At 26.2% G+C, this 22472-nt stretch overlaps 1 protein-coding gene across 3 annotated transcripts in view; it reads left to right on the top strand.

Moving 5' to 3' along the window:
- The first annotated feature begins 5995 nt into the window (after positions 1-5995).
- Positions 5996-22472, top strand: part of Coprox (oxygen-dependent coproporphyrinogen-III oxidase) — a 29682-nt gene continuing 13205 nt past the window's right edge. The window contains exons 1-9 of one of the 3 annotated variants that reach the window (XM_087157540.1): positions 5996-6411; positions 8333-8422; positions 10416-10476; positions 12541-12618; positions 16099-16149; positions 16360-16434; positions 19064-19182; positions 19588-19657; positions 19740-19977. In XM_087157540.1, coding sequence (XP_087013666.1) covers positions 8343-8422; positions 10416-10476; positions 12541-12618; positions 16099-16149; positions 16360-16434; positions 19064-19182; positions 19588-19657; positions 19740-19977 — 772 coding nt within the window. In that variant the 5' untranslated portion in view covers positions 5996-6411; positions 8333-8342. Of the gene's footprint in view, positions 6546-8332; positions 8423-10415; positions 10477-12540; positions 12619-16098; positions 16150-16359; positions 16435-19063; positions 19183-19587; positions 19658-19739; positions 19978-22472 lie in introns of all 3 variants that reach the window. The other 2 variants (XM_087157541.1, XM_087157542.1) reach the window with 2 other exon arrangements.

Here is a 22472-nt window from a genome sequence, read left to right as displayed (position 1 = left end):
ACTTTATATGTGTGTGTGTGTACGTGTATGTAGCAGGAATCTGATCTATAACATGAAAAAGAAAATGTAATAAACCTAAAGAAAAAAAATGGGAAAAGGTTTATAAGTTTTCGCAATTCCTTCCCCTTCATGCTTCAAAAGTAGACTGATGTACCATAACTACCACAAGCATATGTACATATATATTTGAAGATGGAATTCTAAATTAATCGAATTAATATTCAACTTTACCTATTGCAATATATTTTTTTTGTTTGGAAAAAGCATTCAACAGTCAGCTTTTTATTTCCCTTACTTTATGGTTTTTGACAATTTTCAATTTAAATAAGGCTCGCACGTCTTAAGCACAGTTTTGAAGAACATTTTCATTAAAGGTTTTCATAACTTACTGAAGCGATTTGTTTTTTTTTTTTTTTTTTTTGGAAAAATTTATGTATTTTTTCCTTTTGATTACATTACAAAAGGATTTCTAATTCAATTTGCAGTGCTTTCGGAAAAATTGGACGATAATTTGCCGAATGTGGTGAAAATGTTTGAGTGGTCACAGTGAGCTCCCATCCTGGTGCCCTGAAAGTAAATATTGTTCTGAAAGCAAATAAAAGCATATTTAGTTAGAGACAAATAACTTTTTTCAAAATGTAATGTTAAACAAATATGCTAAAATTAATTTTGTTACGTTTAATTATTTGTTGAGGTGACTCACTTATTCAAAGATTAAGAAATTTGATGCCACTAACTTTACCAGCATGCAGTGAAATTATAAATTTATAGCTACAATCGATAGGGGAAATTTTAACGACTGATATACATAATTTCTTAAATTTTATTTCCCATTGCTTCATGGTACTTTTTGCGACTGCATAACAAGATGTAAAAATTATTCAACACAATATCAATCTTTTTTTTTTTTAATTTTTTTATCTTAAATGAGAGAAAAATTGCACTTATTTTCCAGAAAATGAAAAAAAAAATCTTTCATACCTGAAATCTAGGAGTATGTAAAAAAAAATAGTTATATTCATAACTTTCACAAAAGGTTCAGTATCCGACTAGTTTCGACAACTTTTTATAAAAAATATTTATGTAAAATATGAAAAAAATAGTTTATTTATTTTATTATGTGTAAAAACTTATAAAACTAGCAAAAAAATTTATTACTATTATTATTATCATTTTAAATGGCCGTTTTTTGGTAATAATACCCAATTTTTTTTTGTATGCACGATAATCTATCTATCGCCTAAAATAAAAAACAAAAAAACCTCTGAGGGTTTTATTTAGAACGCTACCAACTATGTTTTGAACTATTTTTTAAAAGCAAATGCATATACTACTGAGTTAGAGATCAATGTAGTTAAAAAAGCAAATTTTTAAAAATTTCCATACTTTTCTTTGTCAAAAAACATGCATAAAAAATGAAATTCTACTTTTTTCTCTCTTTAGTCTGTACTTCAAAAGATGTGTGTTATAATCATAAACACTCGTGAAAAATTGCTGATAATTATTTTCTATTGATATATTTATGTTGATAATTATATTCTTGTTTAAGGTGGTGTAAAATGTAAAAAATCTGATTTTGAGATAAACTGATTTAAAGACTTTAAATCATTAATCTATCCACTGATCACATTGCACAAAAACTTTGTAAATAATTGGATTACAAACAAAAGTAAAGTATTTTTAGAAAGCTAAGAGTACAAGAATTCTAAATTAATAATAAAGTATATTTCGTTCGAGAAAAACTATTAATTTTAAAACTGAATTTTCATATTTCTTTTAAGAAAATCAAAGTATAGAGTTTCCCGAAAAATATTGCTACATTTAAAAGGAAAAAAAATTATGAGAAAAATAAAGGAAAAAAAGGAGGGAACCCCCGAAGCAATCCCCCGAAATTCTACAAAAATTAATAAATACATTAATTTATAAAAATTAGTAAATAATTTTTTTTTTTCTTTTTTCTTTTCCTTTCTTTGAAAGATTTCGAGTCAGCAGCTGCATCTGCGTACTTTTTGACCTCGGACCGTTGCACTTCTCCAAACGAAGGTAGGGTTCGGAGGGGGGTTGCTTACCGGTTTCGCATGCTGATTCTACTACACTCTTCATCAGTAACAAGAAAAAAAAAGAAAAAATGAATTGGAGAAGGAATATTTATGTTTTTTTTCTTTTGAAGTTCGGCCGTATAAAGCTTAGAATAACTTTTCCAAGCTAAGAATAAATAAAAAATTAGATATATTTATTATTACTATTTATTTTTTAAAGTTCAGACACATAAACTGTTTGGAATTCGAAACTTTAAATTTTTGTATCAGAATTAAAATACATTTAATCTTAATAAAGAGATTAGAAGAAAACTTAATATTATATCCTTTTGTTATACTACTTTGAGAACTGCATTTCACGTTTGAACTTACCAATTTTTCTCTTGAGCCAACAGCATTAATTTTAAATATTATTTACAAAAAGGTGATACTCGAGAAGATTGATTTGGGTTCAACAATATAACTTGTCAGGATATAAAACCAAAACAAATATTTAAGATCGGGAAGTTGGTGGCAATTTAACAAAATATTTTAAGGGAAGAAAATAATCTCTTTTCTAGAAACTAAAATAGCATAACAAAACTGTAGTGGCTTTTGTAGGAGCTAAAATAATTGTAATGCAATCATGCAGCTGTGAAGAGGACATGAGGTTTTGCAAAATAAAATGCACATAAAATTGTTTTTCGTTTTTTTTCTTCCCCCTCCTGTGTAACAGTATTATTTTTTTTTATGAACAATGAAAGCCATAATAGCACATTTATGTAAAATTATGTCTAGAAACATGTTTAGTTATACTTTTATAATAAAACAGTATTACGAAGTAGATTTTTATTTTTATTTTTAACCTCACTGAAAAATGTTTATAATTGCGGTTCAGGATCTTTGACCTAAATTTAGACTGAATTCAAAGATTGTTTTTCAAAAAAAAAAATAAATAAATAAATAAATAAAAAAAAGGACAATTGTATTGCTACATGAGAGTTAATATTTTCAAATTTTTCTTTTGGTTAAAAATTAAAATTAAATTGTATGGTAGATAGAAACTGATAGCGATATCAAATCCCCGTCTCCTCAAGATATTTCAGAATTAGAATTTCTTTTCTCAAAGGTGCATGGATGCTCTAGGGCAGTGTTTCCCAAAGTGTGGTACGCGTACCCCCGGGGGTACGGGAATCGTTTAGAGGGGGTACGCGTTCTTATGCGAAATATCTTGCAACAAACGAAAATTTCAAAAATTTTATTTAAAAACAAAGCTAGCCATAAAAATCTACGATTACGTATTTTTCTATAGGCTATTTTTTTGCAGAGTTAACAGTTAATAATTAGTGGTGTCAGCAGCTAGTTGCGATTTCTAATTTTTGTACAATTTTTTATAGTAAAAAATGCATTAATTTTTTATTAGTGGTACACAGCGTTGCGAAAAATTTAGAAAGGGTACTCAAAAGTCATAAGTTTGGGAAACACTGCTCTAGGGAATCTTCCCGATTACGCTTCCGAAAAAAGAGTGTAAAAATGTTAAAAAGTGAAGAAAAATATAATAAAATGTAATAAAATAAATAAATATTCAATTTAATGAGAAGAATAAATATTTAATCAATGAATAAGCTATGGAACGATTCATATTCATGAAAATTTAAGTTCATTTTTATGTAAATATATTTTATCTCATTTTATAACCGTCATTGAGCAGACGACCCAATTTTGGATTTACTACTACTAATTTTAATTCCGTAGCCTTGCAATTTTGCACCCAATCCAGAAGACAAGGAAACTTCTGGATCGTGTATTGGGAGAAATTTGCCTTAGTGGAGGACTTCTAGATGGAACTAACCAGCATTTGCGTTACATGGAAAGGAAAACCACGAAAACTGTTACGGAAAAGAATATCACAATTAGCCTGAGGGCAAGGGAACTTTATCCCATGATCCGTCTACCACTGAGAATATATTTTTACCACAGTACTGTAATCGGTACGAGCTGAATGAGGAATTCGTATCAACCGACCAGTCATCTCTGGATTTCGAACCTGGTTCACCTCATGGGAAGGAGAAGGCTCTATCCCTTGAGCTTCCACGGCTCATGAAAATGTATGCGGAATTACTCTGTGGTGAAAAATTAACCATTTCCAACAAAATATTTTTAACTAGGAGGTTCCGCTCCGTGCTTGCTAACGCTCGCCAAACCCCGGAACAGCTTTAACAGAGTTTCCATCGAATTGCTTCACAATCCGAACTCGCCCCACTCGCTCATTGGATAAATCACTTCTGCTTAACTTTGTATACTTTTTTGAAGACTAACATTTAGAATAAATAGTTCATGAAATTTTTCTGAGAAAAAAATTATAAATGCTTATTAAAAACAATAAATAGTTTTAGCAAATTAATATTTGATTGAAATTATCTTTAGACAAACGAATTTCGTAAAATTTTTTCGAATCTCTTAAAAAATTCACGAAATATGGCGAAATTCACTAAAGATAAAATTATCATTAAGGGATCAATATATTTTTCCGATTCCTAGGAAATTATATTGAATAATATTATATCAATTTTCAATACCTTAGAAATAAAATAAAAGTTCAAAACATCAAAATGCAAACAAACTATTGGAAGAGAACTCTCTCATCGCGTAAACCTTAGTTTTCCTTTCATAATTTATTTTTATTTAGATTTTTTGAAAAATTACTTTCAATAATTATAACTACATGGCTTACTCTAGATTTGTCTGAACTTACCTTTTCTAAACTTTAAATTGCTTATCCAAATGAAATGCTCTTCCCGTGTAGCTCCCTTGGTATAGCGTCTTAAATAAACAATTAGTTTATTTAAGATGCTATACCAAAGGAGGTAACGAGAGCAAACGATATCTTAAAATATGAAAGCTGACATAAAAACGCATTTTCTCTGAATAAACATATCTGTTCTTACGGATTATGATTTCTGACACCCAAAATATAGAAGAAAAAATATTTCGGGGTCGCAAAATACTCCCTATTTGGAAAATATGGTTCTAATGGCCAGGTTCAAAGTTTGGACTCCTTAATTTCAATTTTCCTTTTTGCGTATTTAGCCACATCATATCTTGCGAACTTTTTAAGCGAACTGAAAAAATTTAGCTCACAATAAAAAAAACTCGTTTATCCTAAGATAAATTCACGCAAAAAATAATATTTAATAATTTTTTTTTTAAATATGAATTTAGACTTTTGTACAGAGAAAAAATTTATGAACTATTTATTGTAAACTTTAATCTCCAGAAAAGTAACGCATTCAATGAGCGGGCAAAGAAAAATCCGACGGGAACTGCGGCGAGGTTGGTGAGCAGTGAGCCGAACCCGCTTAGTTATTATTTTCTTTACTTTTATTTTTATAATTTAAGAAAAACCCCACTAAAACATAATTTTTTAATTCTTAAAAAAAATGGATTTTTGTTTTTTTTTTTAAATTTTTTAGCACGCTTCAATTATGAGTTTTAACTTAAGTGTTTCATAGTTTTATTTCTTTAATAAATTTATTTATTTTCCTTATGAGCTAAAGAAGAAATTCATAAAAAAATATGAATCAGCTTTTTTACTGTTATTTTTAAATTAATTATACTTTTAAAAGAAGAATATTGCTATTTTTACCTTTATAAACTTTTATCAAGGCCTAATGAAGGATTTATTTTATTGCTATTTTTAAATTAATTTTGCTTTTAAAAGAAGAATATTACAATTTTTACTTTTTTATAACAGAGCTTATTCGATGATCATCGAATAAGTAATATAATTTGAATCAACAACTTATGCTTTTTTTCCTAATGAAGAAATTTAAAATATAGTAAATGAGTATCAGGGTATTTATATCTATGATGAGTATTCAAAATGATATTATAAATGGTGATCCCAATTTCCACCGTATTTTTATTTTATACACATCGGTTTCATGTTTCTCCCCAAAGATAATGGTCGGTGTAGGTATTTCTGGGATGGAGACAGGAAAAAGGCTTTATCAGTTTAAATCCGCTCGCACATAAATTCTTTTAATTTCTACGAAAAGTAAACTGAACACGATGTAGTCGATGGAGAAATTTCCATACCTCCAATTTAAAAATAAGCCTATTTTCAAACTAGATTTACGTTCCTAAAAATTCAAGTTTTTTCAGTTTTTTCTTTTGTTAAACGTAAATGAAGTCTATAACGGTTTTGTTATACTTAGTGAGTTGAAACAGTGCATTACACGCAACTAAGCGGTGTTTTACCCTATGATAAAAACGTAAATAACATTTCAGAGAGTAAGTGAAATATACTCGATGTAAAAGAAAATAAAACTTTCATCTCAAAACAATGCTATGATTGCCTTAATTTGATCAAAAACTAAGTTATTTTTATTCAGTAAGATCTAGTTTTCAATCGACTTATTGTATTTAGTTTAATATTTGTTAATCTCATGTAAAAAAAGATTTAATGTTTATGTTATCTCAGCATCTGTTGGCTTTAACTATTGCGTAAAATTTGATTAAATAATTGTATGCTTTAGTTTTACCTAATAATTTATATTTATGAATATAAGTGGCTGATGTTTTAACCATAAACCTTATGAAATCTTACCAGTGTATTGCAATAAATAATTAATTCGAATTATAATTCGTTAATCCGAATTATAATGAAATGATAAATAAAAGTGTATTGACAATAAAATTTTTAAACTATAGTTTTTACATCTGTGAAAGCACATTTTTAGTTCACTCTGTTTGAATGAAGAGCTTATTTCTATTATTTTATGCTTACAGAAAAAAATTAATGAATCTGTAAATTTTTATTCGTGGCTTTAATGTAATTATAATGTTATTATCCATTCAATATAGGTATCAAATATGCTAGCCTCAGAGAAAATTTTTGAATAATTCTCCACAGCCATTAGCTTGCATTTGGGTCTACATATGATTATTTTAATGCACCATGGCTTGCATGCTGTTGTTTAAACTGCCTATATTACTTTAATACCTGTTAAAATTTACATAACTTTATTAATTTAAGACAGTTTGATTGCATTTTATATTGACTTTAATTTGTTTTGTAGAGGCTATTTATTTTGGAACTAAAAATAGTCAATAAACAAATAACTTCAAAATCTAAGATTTTTGCTTTATAAACTTGTTTTATTCACTATTTTATAACATCTTGAGAGATATTATTTAGCTTTTGTTATTTGCTGCGTATCGGAATAAGCTTTACATGAATCTTCAAGCGTTGTCATCAATGCATCAGCCAGTTAACTATTTATTTGATCTTTCAAATGTACTATCTATTTTAGCATTTTAAAAAAATGAAACAAAACTACAGAAGTATGAATACAACATAGGACTTCTTCTGGGCAGAGAATACAACACTGGAACTTTAAACAGATTTTCATTTAAGAATATAGTTGTATGTCTTCTGAAGAGGTCCTGCATTACATTCTTGTTACTTTTGTTCTGTTTCAATTTGCTAACTATTTTCAATGGTTTTCTGATTTTTTATAAATATATTTCAAGACAATATTTGAGCTTACGCTGTTTCAGCTCTTTCTCATGTTTGAATTAGATTTTGTTCTAATGTGTTTTTATGTTAAATCTTCAAAGTAACTTTTAACATATTTTTATTTAAGAATATAGTTAGATTTTTGTTATACAGTTTTAGTAGATCAGGACTACCCAAAATAATAACAATAATAATTAAAAAAAAAAAACTTAGTACGTAATGGGACTAGTGCTGTCTGTAAAAATCTTGAAATAATAATTAGCCCTATTATTTTCTTGTAAATAGAGTTTTGAAAACATCAGCCAGAAAAAAGGCTGAATTCATCCACTTTTTCAAGAAAAGTAAAGGATTTCATGTTTCTCAAATGGAAAATAATTGTTTTAAATATTTACCTCATAATACAAGCAATAATGTTTCTTACAATACAAGCAATAATGTCTTCATTGCAGCAATAATGTTTCTTGCTTGCAAATTCAATGATATTTTCCATTGCTCTTTTTTTATCAGAAAAGGTTAAGCTGTGAGCGAAAATAACAGCATCTTCATCTATGCTCAATTCTGTATATCATTCTGGTCATTTTGACATTCACTAACAGTTAAGGAGGCGTGGGCAAAGTAACTTTAATTTTTTTATGAATGTTGTGATAGCATTTCACAACTAAAAAATTACATGTAAATTAAAGTATTAATTCCACAATCATGTCCCTCTGTGCCCAAATTTATTGTATGTAGCACAAATTGAAATATTTATCACTTTGTTTTGAAGGTCTTATTGTATGTTTTTTCTTTATAGATAATTCAACATGTTTTCAGTATTTAAGCAGTTCGGAACTAAATGTTTTACTTTGTCTAAAAGTTTAAAAATTTCAAGACAGTCACAAAGGTATACAGAATTTTATTCATATTTCTGCTTGCTTAATTGTATGTGTTGAAATAGATATTGTAATTTTTGTATATAATTTGTTTATTAAAATAGAAACTTGTAAAAAATATTGTTTGTAATATTAGTATGTATTGTTTATTTTTCATAAAAATGTCATAATTTTAAAATTTATTGTAAGTATTTTGCAGGGTTAATAAGTTTTAATTAACAAAATTATATTAGTACAGTCAACTCTCGAACTTGAAGGGAGAGGAGAAAAAATTCGAGATATCGAAAATTCGAATTATCAAAAATCGCATGTTATCAATGGTAGAATAAAGAAAAATGCTATTTACATACCTTATTTACTATTTCATATTTATTCTAAAAACACTTTTTACACTTTCATTTAAAAAATGATTCAATTGTTGTTTGCATTAGAGATGTGTAGGAAAGTTTGTCTATAACACTTTCTAAGTGGACTATAGCTTTAAATGTCTCCTCTGACATATTCGGCTGCCTCTCAATAAATCTCCTTACAGTGTCCACTGCAGAAAGTGCTTGTTAGTAACATCGGGCGGTAAATCTTCGATTTCCTCATCCTCTTCTTCTGATAGTTCACAAGAAGCTTTCGTTTCAGCGATGATATCATTGTTATCCCACTGACCACACACTGTTACTGCATCATCTACGTTTACAAAGCCATGAAATTCCATGTCATCAAGCTTCATGAGTCCGGTCAATCTGTTCCAATCATTTCCGGTGTAGTTTTCAGCAGAATTAAAGATATTGATTGTTTGACTACTTTCGTGATCTTTAATGAATCTAGACTTCTTGAAGCCATTCATTATCGTAGAGGAAGACACATCATTCCATGCCTTGTCAGCCATTCTTAAATTTTTTTATTTTTTTCGGAATATTTTTTTAATTCTGGAAAAAAATCTACACTATTTATGGAGAAAAAAAATTCAAGTTATCAAGGGATTAGAAAAAAAAAATCGTGAAATAAAGTTTTTTTTTAACATTGAGTGTATAGGAAATTTGAAGGGATTTTTTTTTTCTTCGAGATATCGAAAAATTCGTGAAATCAAGGTTCGAGTTAGCGAGGTTTGACTGTATTAGATTTGTAATAAATTATATAGTTTTTGAAAGGATATTTTAAAATCTTATAATTCTTTTAAATTTTTTGGAATGCTGATAATGAACAAATGTGATAATTTAATGCAGTCTTTTTATGTTAATACATTTGTAAAAAGTAATATATAAAATAATGATTATTTTTTTTACATATGTTATGATGGTAATGAAAATCTTACCAATTTCTAAGTTTCTACAATATTAAAAAGAAATTTTCTTAATTTGATACAAAATGCTGTTTAAAGATAAATTCAAATTCCATATATATATTTAAAATAAATAAATTGGTAAATTAAGTTATTATTAATTGAAATATTTGTCGACCTGCAAGGCATAGTTTAAGGTAATTTATATTGTAATTTTAAAAGTTTTAAAAAAAAATGAACATTAATATTGTGTTGCCTTTATTTAGCCTGCTTTTTTGTAGTTAATAATGATACATTTATATTATATTTGCAATAATTTTGGAATCGTGCATTTGGATGTATTAAATATTCCCTTTAAGACAATTGTTAACATAATAATATAGCTTTAAATGTATTATTATTTAGTTTTAATTATATTTAAATGAAAACTATATTTATAAAACTTAACTATTTAATCTGTTTTAAATTAAAAAAAAATGATTTAATTAAAATAAGTTACATTTAATTGTTTTTAAAAATCAAATTACAAATCATGATTTAAAGGGAAAATTAGTGTAGGGCACATAGATGATATTTTCTGTGCTACATTTCTACGCATTACTCATTTCTTATTTTAATAGCCTATAAAATAAACTACCTGCAATCACAATCCAAAACGATCTGAAAAATTCTAATAAATCTTAATACAGAATGATTTTATTCCAAAAAATTTATTAAAAATTCTCTTATAGGTTGTTGTTTACTTCTGTTGTTGGATCAGTTATTGCCTATGAATATATAAAATGGAACAAAGTAAGAGACATAGATTAAAATTTTTAATATGTATCTAAATATCAGAAACTTTTAAGTTGCTTGTTGTTTCTTAAAATAATTTGTTAGTATTTTTGTTTTGTTTTTGCTTTATATGTTTATTAAATATTAACATATATTTTGGTTTTAAGATGAATACACCATTATTTAGCTGTCTTTATCAATACCTTTGTTTATTTATATCAGCATAATGGGTAAAAGCTTTTTAAAGCTTTGGATGTATAATCAAATACAAGTAACATATATTTATTCTGTAAAATTCTATGATTATTTTTCTAATTTAAATGTTGCTTGTCATTTAATTTTAGCAAATTAATTTAAGTTTAAGACTTTTTTTTTTATCTAAAAGTTTCAATTTAAAAAAAAAAATTGGGCATAATATGTTGGAAATTTGTCAGAAAAGTTTATTAAGCATTATTTTTAACATATATTCAGCATCTTTTAATATTTCCTTTTTTATTACTATTAAAACTTGACTTTTTATCCTCATTTTGAACAGTGCATTAATTTATTTCAATGTAACAACATTTAAACAGTTAGTCTTTTTCCCCTCTTTAATTGGAATGTTATATTTGATTTTAAAGAACTAAGTTTTTATTAATAGTTTAACATTACTTTTACCTTTTGATTCTTTCTTTTACCAATTTTGAAAAGTAATGTAGTGAAATATGGCTGTTGCTCTAGAAATAAAATTAACATACTCTTTATATTATTTATTAATGCATTTTTTATTAGCATAATTTATGTCATGAGAGCTTTTATTCTTAAAATTTTTCTTTACTCGTAATAATACTTAATTTTTTTTTTAAATAACAAATTCTTTAAAGAGTCTGAAAAAAAGTGGCTATCTTGTGCTTGAACGAAACTAATAAAAATAATATTGATAAATTTTCCTCCAATTGTCTGGGACGCAGTAATGGATTGATTCTATTATGTTTTGGTTTGTGCTGTTTGTTGGTATTGATATTGATTTGTTTCCATAAAAACAGAAAAATTGGAAAAATTTAACTATTTTTATTTGTGTTTACTCATTATTATTTTTCGAAATCATTTTATTTTTGGGTTAACTTCTATTTTTTCATGCAAATTTTCTTGTTTGTAATTTAACGCATTATTCACATTGGGTTTTTCATGTTTGGAATTTAGCCATGTTAATTACATTGGGGTCATTTGTTATTATTTTTTAAAGAGCATTTTATTTTTGGTATACCTTTTATTTTTGTGTACAAATTTTCATGTTTGTAATTTAACCATATTAGATTCACCATTTTAATTAATTTTTTCTAAGTGATTGTAGAGAGTAAAAATTTACATTTTTAATTTGAACTAACTATCTCTCTCTCTATTTATTTAATTTAAGTTTCTTGACTCAAGTATCCTTGTGTACCATTGACCATTCCTTGTTTATTTTTGATTCAATTTTTTTTCTTCCCTTTCTTGGTTTTGCTTCGAGCATAGCTTTTACTAATATTTCATTGTCAGTTTTATAAGAAGTTGTCAGAAGTTCTTATATTAAGTGTGTTTCAAGATATTCTAGTTTAGTTTTTGTGCCGTTCATCAGTGCTTTCGAACAATTTGTCAGACTTTAGCAGAATATATTTTAATTTTTTCAAACATATTACATAATTGTATATGTATGTATGTGGTATCTTTAACAGTACAATACATTGTATTATATTTAATAATTATAAATACATTATATTACACTTATTTTATTTCAGATAAATATAAATACATTATATTTATTTAAAATAAAAATTAAAACATAAAATTTATTAAAAAATCAGATTAGAAAGGGTATGAATTATGTTAATTTTCAAAACGTTTGGGATTCCTGGTCTAGTACAAGAAGCATTCTCAATGTTTCAGATTGATTATCAGAAGATAAATTGAAAAACTATGTAAGGTAATTTTTTATTTAATACATTTTATTAAATTCATCATGATAAATCTATAAATTGTTTAAACATTGAAAATTTTTTGGTAGTTATACTTAATCTTATACTTTGAATAATTTGATAATTTAAATTTATATAATCTTTATAGGTATATTTAGCTTCTTCAGTTATTGATGTGAAAGATTTTATGGCTGAACCGATAACTGATACAACAAATTTGCAAAAGGTATGTAGTATCAGATAAGTTTTTTGTTTCGAAAATTTTACTTATCTGAAAGCAAGTAGGTTACGGTTACGTATCGCACTGCGTAATGGTTTGTTCATTTTATTTAATAAATACATTTCTTAGAGGAAGATTCCAGCTGTTACAATACAAAGCTATATCCATTGAAAATATCTATTCTTAAGTAACAAATTTCCGCCATGTCATATTTTATCAGTTGCATTTTTTTTTATCCTGATTGATAGCTTCATAATGTTCCAATTGAATCCTATTAAATTAAATTTCAAATGTTTGGAAAAACTGCTATACAAGCTTAACAATAAGGAGGATTTATAAATTTTAATATTTGCTGAAATTTTTTTTTGCTACACTGAAATGTGATTATCAAGAAGTAAACACCTTTATTAATCTGCTTGTATTCTGCTCTAAAAATTGCAAGTTTAAAAAAAAGAAATACTGAAATTTAACAAAGAATTTATCGGCAAGTTTTAATGTGGAAAAAGTAAGATAAGTCCATGGATTGTTCATGTTTGTTTGTGCCATTCCACTGACATTACTCACCAAATTACACTTTGTTTATATTGATGTTCTTTTTTGTTTACCTTGCTGTCAATTGCAATGTTAGATTCTCTATATTTCTATTTACAATAAATATATCCTGGTGTATATGTCAACTTTTCAAACCTCCAAAATTGTGCAGAACTCAATGAGTAGACTTATACGAACACCGTTCAAATAGACGTACTTTTGTTTATTGTAAAATATTGATGAATTATAACCAATGGGATAGATCTAAATTACTCTGTATCAATTTACCTTTTTCAAAAACTATTATTATTATGTTATATATAATTAATTTTGTATTTTTTCCAATCATATTATCATCGAATTTAAAGGTTTTCGTTTTAGAAACAAAATTTTAAATTACGTTCAGAAAAAAATTGATGTAGGAAAAGATAATTTATTCAAAAGTATTTCAAAGCATGTAAACACTTTTATATCATACCATTAAACTATAAATTTAGAGATTCTAGCAATGGATTCTACATCATCTTTATCTGCTAAGTCCCACAAAAAATCGTCTTCACCAAAATTCAAAGAATTAAAAATTTTACACTTCTTAAAAGATTTTAAAATAACCTTTGAATCCATATTTTGCCACTGATCAAATATTATTTGCAGAACAGAAATTTTCTATTTTTGTATGAGTTTTTGTTGTCAAAATAGTTTTTTTCATGTTTTTCAATTCTAGAAATTTTTATCTTTGGTGTTTTCAGCAGTCCACTTTCAACATACCAGAAATTTGATGTTTTGTAATCAAAAATAAGAGGGTCTACTATTATACTGGTACATATTTTCTTGCTAAATTGTGAGCGTTTTTTTATAAAAATGTCGGCTATGAGCAATATCAATTTAAATAGATTATTCTTTCGATATAAGTACTGGAAAGTCACTTATAATTCACTTATTTTTTATTTCTGATACATGTTTTGAGTTAGGTACTGTTGAGCATATTTGCAGAAGGTGACCACACAGTTGGTCTATCAAACTGCAGAAATTACAATGTGCAAAAAATGAACCTATTCTTGTTCTAGTTGTTGCAGTATATGTAACTGGGAGCAATAGTAAAATATTTACTCAGTGTCTTATTTCTGGAAATGCTTCTTCTTTCCTAAACTAATTAACAATTCTTTATCCATATTCAGCCAGTAATCCATTTATTTAAATTAAAATTCTAGACAATTTGAATTTTTTGTTTATTGACTGATGCTACTCTTTCTGCAAGAAATTAATTGAAGGTTTACATTGTTGTCTGAGTGGTCACCTCTAAATGACCTGTTATTTTTCAAAAGGGTTTTCAAAACTATTTTTTTAAAAGATTTGCAAGCAAATCAAATTCTTAAAACATAAACCATCTTTGAACCAGTGTTCTTATGTGCATGATTTTTCTCTGTTGATGCTTTATTGTTCATCTTCAACTTTGTTAAAATTGATTTTGTAATACATTATTTCATTATAATAAGTCTAGGCACATTTTTAAAACCAATTTTAAGTTTAGTTAATACAAAAAGTGTTTTTAAGTAGATCCAGATAGATAATACAAAAGATTTTACGGCTCATAAATAGTTCAGAGTATAATTAAGTCACATAAATTCTTCATCCTAAAAATAATAAATTAGTTTATTTTGCTTAAGAAAGTCTCTTTTGATTTAAAATTTATTGGTTAGAGCAGCATAATAAATAAAATTGGATAATTATGGAATATGATTGTTATGTGTGTGCTACATTGATATGCATTCATTATGATTATTACATTTTACTTTCAAAAACGTACTATGGTCTGTATTTTTTAGAAAATATAGCAGTTTATAAAGGTAATAAAAATGTATCATGCATACTTTAATTTTAGAAAAAAGTCTATTTTAAATTTATTAAAGTATTTCAAAATCAACATACAGCTAACTTCTAAATACAAAAAGTTACAGTTGGAATTAGAAACTAAACACTTATATATATTTTAAAAAAAAGTCTTTTACCACTTTTCTTTCATTTTTCTTTTCTAATCTATTGGTTATCAATGTCTAAATGTAAACAAATGAAACAAAAATATAAGATCTTAGCTTTTTAACAGTATTTTGTATATGTTAAAATGCTAGTGACTGTTTGCTATATTTGATTCATTTCATAAAAATGCTGATGTGGAATATGTTCTTTGGTTATTTTTTCTCCAATAAAAAGCTTGAGTTCTTTGTAATAGCTGTTAATTTTTTATATTTCAGATAAAAAAATGTTCATTAAAACTGTTTGAATACAGTCAAAGACCATTTTAACAAAAATTTCTATTGCAATAATTCCAATGTAATGAAGAATTTTTTTAAAAAAAACCTTATTTGAAAATTGTTGTAATGAATTTACAATTTGTTTTAATTAAAATGTGTTCAATTTTGAAAATTTAAAAAAATATTTTCTGCACAAAAAGGTAGGAGTATTTTGTTTGTAGAGTTTATTGATGTAGGTGAGTGAATTGAGATACAGTCTACTCCTTATTATTGGCTATCATTAAAGCAACCCTTATATTGATATAGTAAGCTTCATTTGCTATTCTATGGAAGCACCAATTTTATAAGGTTTATTAGAATGTCAAAACTAAATTGTTCGTTTCAATATAGACATTAAACTGTAAGACATGTAATTATATTTTAAATTAATTTGGGAAGTTTCTCATTTTTTTTAAGTATTACATGGCTTTATAAAAATTTGTCCAGTATTTATTATGATTAAATATTTACAACAGCTTTGTTTGCGTAGTGACCTCAATTTATTATTAAGTATTACCTCTATTTTGATATTAAGCATTGATTTGTTTTCATTTATGTTTATATTTATAAGTAATAGATTTAATTTATAAGTTTTTACTTTATATGTGCTTATTTTCTTATTCATTTCTTCTATCAATAATTAATTATTAAAAAAAATTTGCAGAATAATGATGATATGAAAAGTCGAATGGAAGTTATGATTTTAAATGTCCAGGTAAGAAGTTTTTATTAATTGGAGAGTAAAAAACAATTATTAAAAATAACTTATTAACTATAAACTATTAAATATAAATTATTAAATATTATTTTCAAAATATTTTAATCAACCATTAAAGTTATTCAAGTCCTTTTGCTTCCTTTCTTCCAATATGTTGTTTCTTTTGTTAAATCTACGTTTATTCAAACTATTTTGCTTCCTCTGTAGGCTGAATTTTGCAAAGCTCTTGAAAAGTTTGAAGATACACAAAAATTCAGAGTTGACAAATGGAGCAGACCAGAAGTAACTTTTTGTTTTATGCTTTAGAAAAAAAAACTAAAATAATGAAATGCTTTCTGAGTTTTATATTATTTTATGCTAACCAAATTTAATTTCCAATTTTTAGTCACAACTTTTTATTATATTCATTTTTAAACTTGTGTTACTTTTTATTAATAAACTTTTTTAGCAGCAAAGGTTTTCACTGACTGTTTTAGTATTTTCATTCAAATTTTTGATTTATTTAAATTGATTACTTTCTTGATTATGCCTTAGTTGATATATTGATTATCATCTTATAAAAAATTTCATCATTTTTATTTATGTAATGTTTTGCATATTTAAATTTATTCTCTTCAGTTTTCATTTTATAAAATTTATAGTAGATATGTCAAAACTTCAAGGTTTAATATATAAGATATATAAACAAAAATATACTTTTTGAATTAGTTAGATAGTACTGCATTAAACAATTTTGTATTATTTTATTTACACACAATGCTGTGTCTGTAATAAACTGCTATTTTTTAATGATATTTTTTTCTACTGATCTAAATACTTTATTAACCTTAAGGCTAATTTAGATTCTCTAATAATTATTAAATGCTAATTAATCACTTTCCAGGACAACAGTTTGGGTACCTTTAAGGTATATTTAAAATTTATATAAGATAAAGAAAAGACTGGTTTATTTTTATAAAATGAGGCAATGCATAATGTACTATAATTTGAAATATAATGAGAAGAGAAGTGTGTTAGTTAAAGAGTTCCAATTGTCTCTATGTTATTACAGTCAAACCCTGCTATAGTGAACATTCAAGGGACCGAAATTTTGGTTCACTGAACCGGGAGTCCACTATATCCGTTATGCATGCAATTTAAGTAATGGTTCCCAAGCTCCTCCCTTTTATTACACATTATACAAATAAATGACTTAAAAATATTATGTAGTAGTAAAAAATGTGTTATTTTCATTACTCTTCGTCTTGAGTGCAAAAAAAACAAACAAATTAGTATTTTTTAGCTGATGAGCAATAATCAGTATCAGATATGGAAACACTTCCTGACTCTCAGATAATTTTTCGTGAATTTCGGTTATTCTGCTTTTTAAATCTGTTTAATCTGCCATTCGAGCACATAAAAGTTGCCTCCTAAAATCGCTTAGCAAATTCATCGACATTTGTCCAGATATTGGAAGATTGCGGCTTCTTCGAATGGTGAACCACTTCAGTAATGCTTCTTCAACATCCTTGTGTTTTGCTTTTCTCTACTCTTTTTTGTGCCATCGAAAATTTTTTCATGAGCAGAAATAATTAATTGCCTATTTTTCCCTTTGTTACAAATTGCAGATTTGGATAGTTTATATTCCCTGCAAATATCAACTTGATTCAATTTTTCTGATTATGCCCATTTTATTATCAATGGAGAGCGTTTTACGTTTACTGGTCACCATAGTTAAATTCGAGACACTTGTTTGCATGCCTTTTAACAGAACTGAGAGCAAAAAGGAGTTGAAATGAGGGCATTATCAACACATATTAGTGTCCAACCTTTCGACCAATAATAAATAATTACTCATTCCCTCTGACAAAAAATGCATATTGATCCCACTGACACCTTACAGGTGCATCATCATGCCTGGGTTGGAACCATTTGCTTGATTTGTTTGGGGATTGGAAAGTGAAATAAAAGAAGCAAACAGGAAAAAATGCTTATCGCTACATTCCCCTCTATAGAGGGTTTTAAACATTGGTATATGTATTTATTTTGAAGCAGAAATTACAAAATTATTACAAGAAAAAAAAAATCAGTTGAAGACAGAAAAAAGTTCATTATATCCAACTTCTTCACTTTTTTGGTTCACTATATCCACAAAAAATAACATTATACATTTATAGCAAGGCACGGAACCGAACATTTCGTTCACTATATCTGGGAGTTCACTATAAACCGTGTTCGCTATAACCGTGTTTGACTGTATTAGTATTTTATTTTTTCTATTCATATGGGCTTTACGATGTTTGGGCTTATGATTAGATTCTCTAATAATTATGAAATGCTAAGTAATCACTTTCCAGAACAACACTTCGGGTACCTTTAATCAGAGATGATTGTGCTCCAGAAAATATCCGGATTTCCGTATTTTTCGCTAACTGTGATCCAGAAATCCAAGGTCCAGAAGTTTCAAGAAATCACCAGTCACATTTATGTATAAAATTGTTTGCATATTTTATTTAAAAATATTAGAACTGGAATTGATGCTTGGCATCTCTTTCATTTGTAAATATTTCTTCTTGAGGAATAATAATGTGATTAGAGATAAAGGTAAACTTATACATAATTATTCATTTAAATGATGCTGCATATGATTTATTTAGAATTTCATGTTAGGAAAATATCAATGATTTAAATTTATAAAGACATTAATTTTTTGAAATGCATCATTAATGATTTTACTCAAGTAATTTTCAGGATTTTTGAGTTGGGCTCACAATCACCCCTGTTTAATGCATATTAAAATTTATGTAAGATAAAGAAAAGACTGGTTTATTTTTCTAAAATGAGGCAATGCATAATGCACTATATTTTGAAATATAATGAGAAGAGAAGATTTGATTATACGATTTTAATATTTATATTTGATTGATTCTAGGGTGGTGGAGGAATAACTTGTATCTTGGATGATGGGGATGTTTTTGAAAAAGCAGGTGTGAATATTTCTGTAGTGCATGGAATATTACCAGCTGGTGCCGTTCAACAGATGCGAGCTAGGTAAGTTAAGTTACCTGGATGAAGCCCTTTTTTACAAATTAGTGTGTATTGTACGTTTTATTTCTCTGTTCAAGTTATCTTTGTTTACAGTTTATGGGAACTTTAAGTTAAGATAACTTTAGGGATGCATTAATGAAGATAACTTTAAGAATATGAGTTAAGATAAATCTGGGAAAGCATAAATTAAGTGTTTTAGTTCAACTCTAATTGTTTCTGTGAGTGTTGTACAATTTTTAAGGCTAATTTTTTTATGGTTATGGAATGGCTAATTAGATGTTATATTTTACTTTTGTTACTATAATTTTTGTTTTCCTTGAGTTTTGTATGTTTAGTTATATAAGTGTCTGAAACTAAAGCAAAAAGCATTTACTTTTGTTGAAAGTAATTTGTTTGTATTCTTTTCAGGGGTAAAAAGTTTGCAAATAGTGATAAGCTCCCTTTCTTTGCTGCTGGAGTTAGCTCTGTTATACATCCAGTATAAACAACTTTTATTTTTTTAAATTTTGAACTTTCTTTTCTGCACCACAAATTAATACAGATTTTCTTATTCCTTTCAGAGAAATCCAAATGTGCCAACCATACACTTCAATTATCGTTATTTTGAAGTGAGCAATGGAGATGGAACTACCACCTGGTGGTTTGGTGGTGGAACTGATATGACACCGTATATTTTGGATGAAGATGATTGTCGTCATTTCCATAAAACTTTGAAATCCTGCTGTGATAAACACGATAAGTCATATTATAGTCGCTTTAAAAAGTGGTGTGATGAATACTTTTTCATTAAGCATAGAGGTATGTGTGCTTGCAGTTGCAACTCCATGGTTTTTATTATTATTATTCTTGCATCGCTTTTGAAATTTTTTTCTTTTTCTTATCCTATTAAAAAATTAATATTGTTGACGTTTAAAAATATCAATTACATTTAGCTACATTATATTCCTACATTACATTATATTCCTACATTACATTATATAGCTACATTATTATATGTTAGTTACTAATTTTTATGGGTTGTTTTTATTTACTTTTGATACTCCAAGTTATTTTTTTTCTTATTTTTAAACTAATATACATTGATTTTATAAAGTTTACATTTAAATATTTGTGAAATGTAATTGAGGAATAACTATGAGAAATCATTACCAATCATTACCATTTAAATAATTTGAAATTAATAAACCAGAATCTGTTAATCAAATTTAATTATCTTGTGGCATAGAATATGACAAAATGAGTAACATTATTTAAAAGCAATAAAAAGTTAATAAATGCAAATAATTATAGATTTAAGGTAAATATTAATTTAAATTGAACATTATAAAATGTTTCCTTAAAATTTATCATAAAAATATCTTATTTATTTAATTCTGCTTAGCTGAATCATTCTATTTAGATTATTTTAATTGAAATTTCTTCAGACTCTTTTTTTACTATATTTAATAAAATTTTTTTTTATAAATTCGAATATTTGTATCAATGATAAATCATCATATCTTTTATTTTATTAGTCATGGAGTTCCAAATGAGTATTTGATGATTAGATATATTTTTAAAATAAATATTCTGGATTTTTTTTAAGAAATTATTTTTAAATTTTTATTTCCTTTTTTAAAATAATTTAATTATTGATATAATTAATTGATTTGTTTATTTACTGCTGTAAAAATTTGATATAATGTTTAAATGTTTGAAAACTAAATCCGAACACTTACTTTAAAAATATTTATGTTGTTGCTTTCTTCCCTCTAAATCAAAATTTCTGGATAATTTACTAAAAAAAAAAGAAGAAATATTAATAAATAAATGAATAAAATAAAATAAAATTAAAGTTAATAAAATTTTCTTGTTTTACCTCTCACTGAAATTTAGGAAAATAACTCTTCTGTGAATTCTGTTGATGAATTTACTTAACTTTCTTGTTTACTAAAGCAAATAATTATAAAATATTTGTTATTTAATGTTTTTTAAAACTGTAAAATTAAAGTTCTTATGTAGTAATTACTTTGTAAAATGTTCATAAAAATTACTTATTAATGACTGAAAGTTTTGTAGTTACTTTTCCTGAATATTTTCTAATGAATTTCCATCTGTTTTCAATGTTTCATAATTAATTAATCTAGATCTTAATTAAATTTTTTTTAAACTTTTCTTGTATTTTTTGCACTTTTAACCATTGCATTTTCAGAAATTAAATATATAGCTACCCACTTTATTTATAGTGTATTGACACTATTATTAAAAAATAATTTTTTACTATAAATGTATTATTAATTTTGTTAAATTTTGTTTTATATGTATGTACAAGTGCATTTTAATATCTGTTATTTAGAAATTAAAATTTAACATCAATGTTTTTCAAAAGTATTTTTGTAATATTTGTCATTCCCTTTTCAATAATTGATGTACCAAGTGAAAAAAAATCATAACATATTAATAACTTTTGACCTAATGATAAGATTTTCGCAGAATAAGATGCAATATTTATGGTTGGTTTCAGAGCTAGCGTTAAATATGCTAACTAAATTCTGCAGACACTATTCTAAGCTGCAAAATTAAACTGGATACCAGAAATAGCAGTGGAGACTGCAGTTTATTAAAGCATCTGCAACTTAATTTTTATCTCAAATTTTTTTGAAAAAAATTGACTAAAAATGACTGAGCCTTTTTTAAAATATCTCTAAACTTTTTCCTTATCAAAATTCTTAATCAGAGTTGAGAGAATCGTGCAGAGAGCAAAAAGTAAATAAAGCTTTTTTTCCTTCTGTTAGTTGATTACGGACGGATTTATTTTGCTTTTTTTGTTAATATCGCCACTCATTCAAATTAAGTTTTTGTCCCATTAAATTTTTATATATAATTTTTAAGTATCTTTGCAAATTTTGCTACTTATCTGATGAGCTAAATTTTTACAATACTAATCTCTATCTGATTGTGTTAGGGGTTGCAGATAAATTTGAATTTATAAAGATTAGACTGCAAATTTACTGCTACCATGTATTCTGCTACAGGGAACTCAAGAATGGGCTTTCCCTGAACAAAAATAACTTTTCATGATAGATTTGAATTTTTTAGTCTCAAAATGCAGGGGGTTACTATAATCTGGATGATACAGTTCCAATAGATCTCTAGTCAGAATATTGAGTTTTCATTCTGTGTATTTTCCTATGTCTCTGAAACTATTTAAGCTAATTCTTGAAATAATTTCATGCAAAATATGATTTTTCAAGCATCTTGAATTTGAGTAATGATAAATAATTATTTTTGGATTTATACTTGTTTTACAATTT

The sequence above is a fragment of the Parasteatoda tepidariorum genome, chromosome 2, assembly GCF_982258835.1.
Source record: "Parasteatoda tepidariorum strain Cologne lab strain chromosome 2, Ptep-v5.0, whole genome shotgun sequence".
NCBI lineage: Eukaryota > Metazoa > Arthropoda > Arachnida > Araneae > Theridiidae > Parasteatoda > Parasteatoda tepidariorum.
The sequence above is the reverse complement of the archived record's forward strand: the minus strand, read 5'-3'. Positions and strand labels throughout refer to the sequence as shown.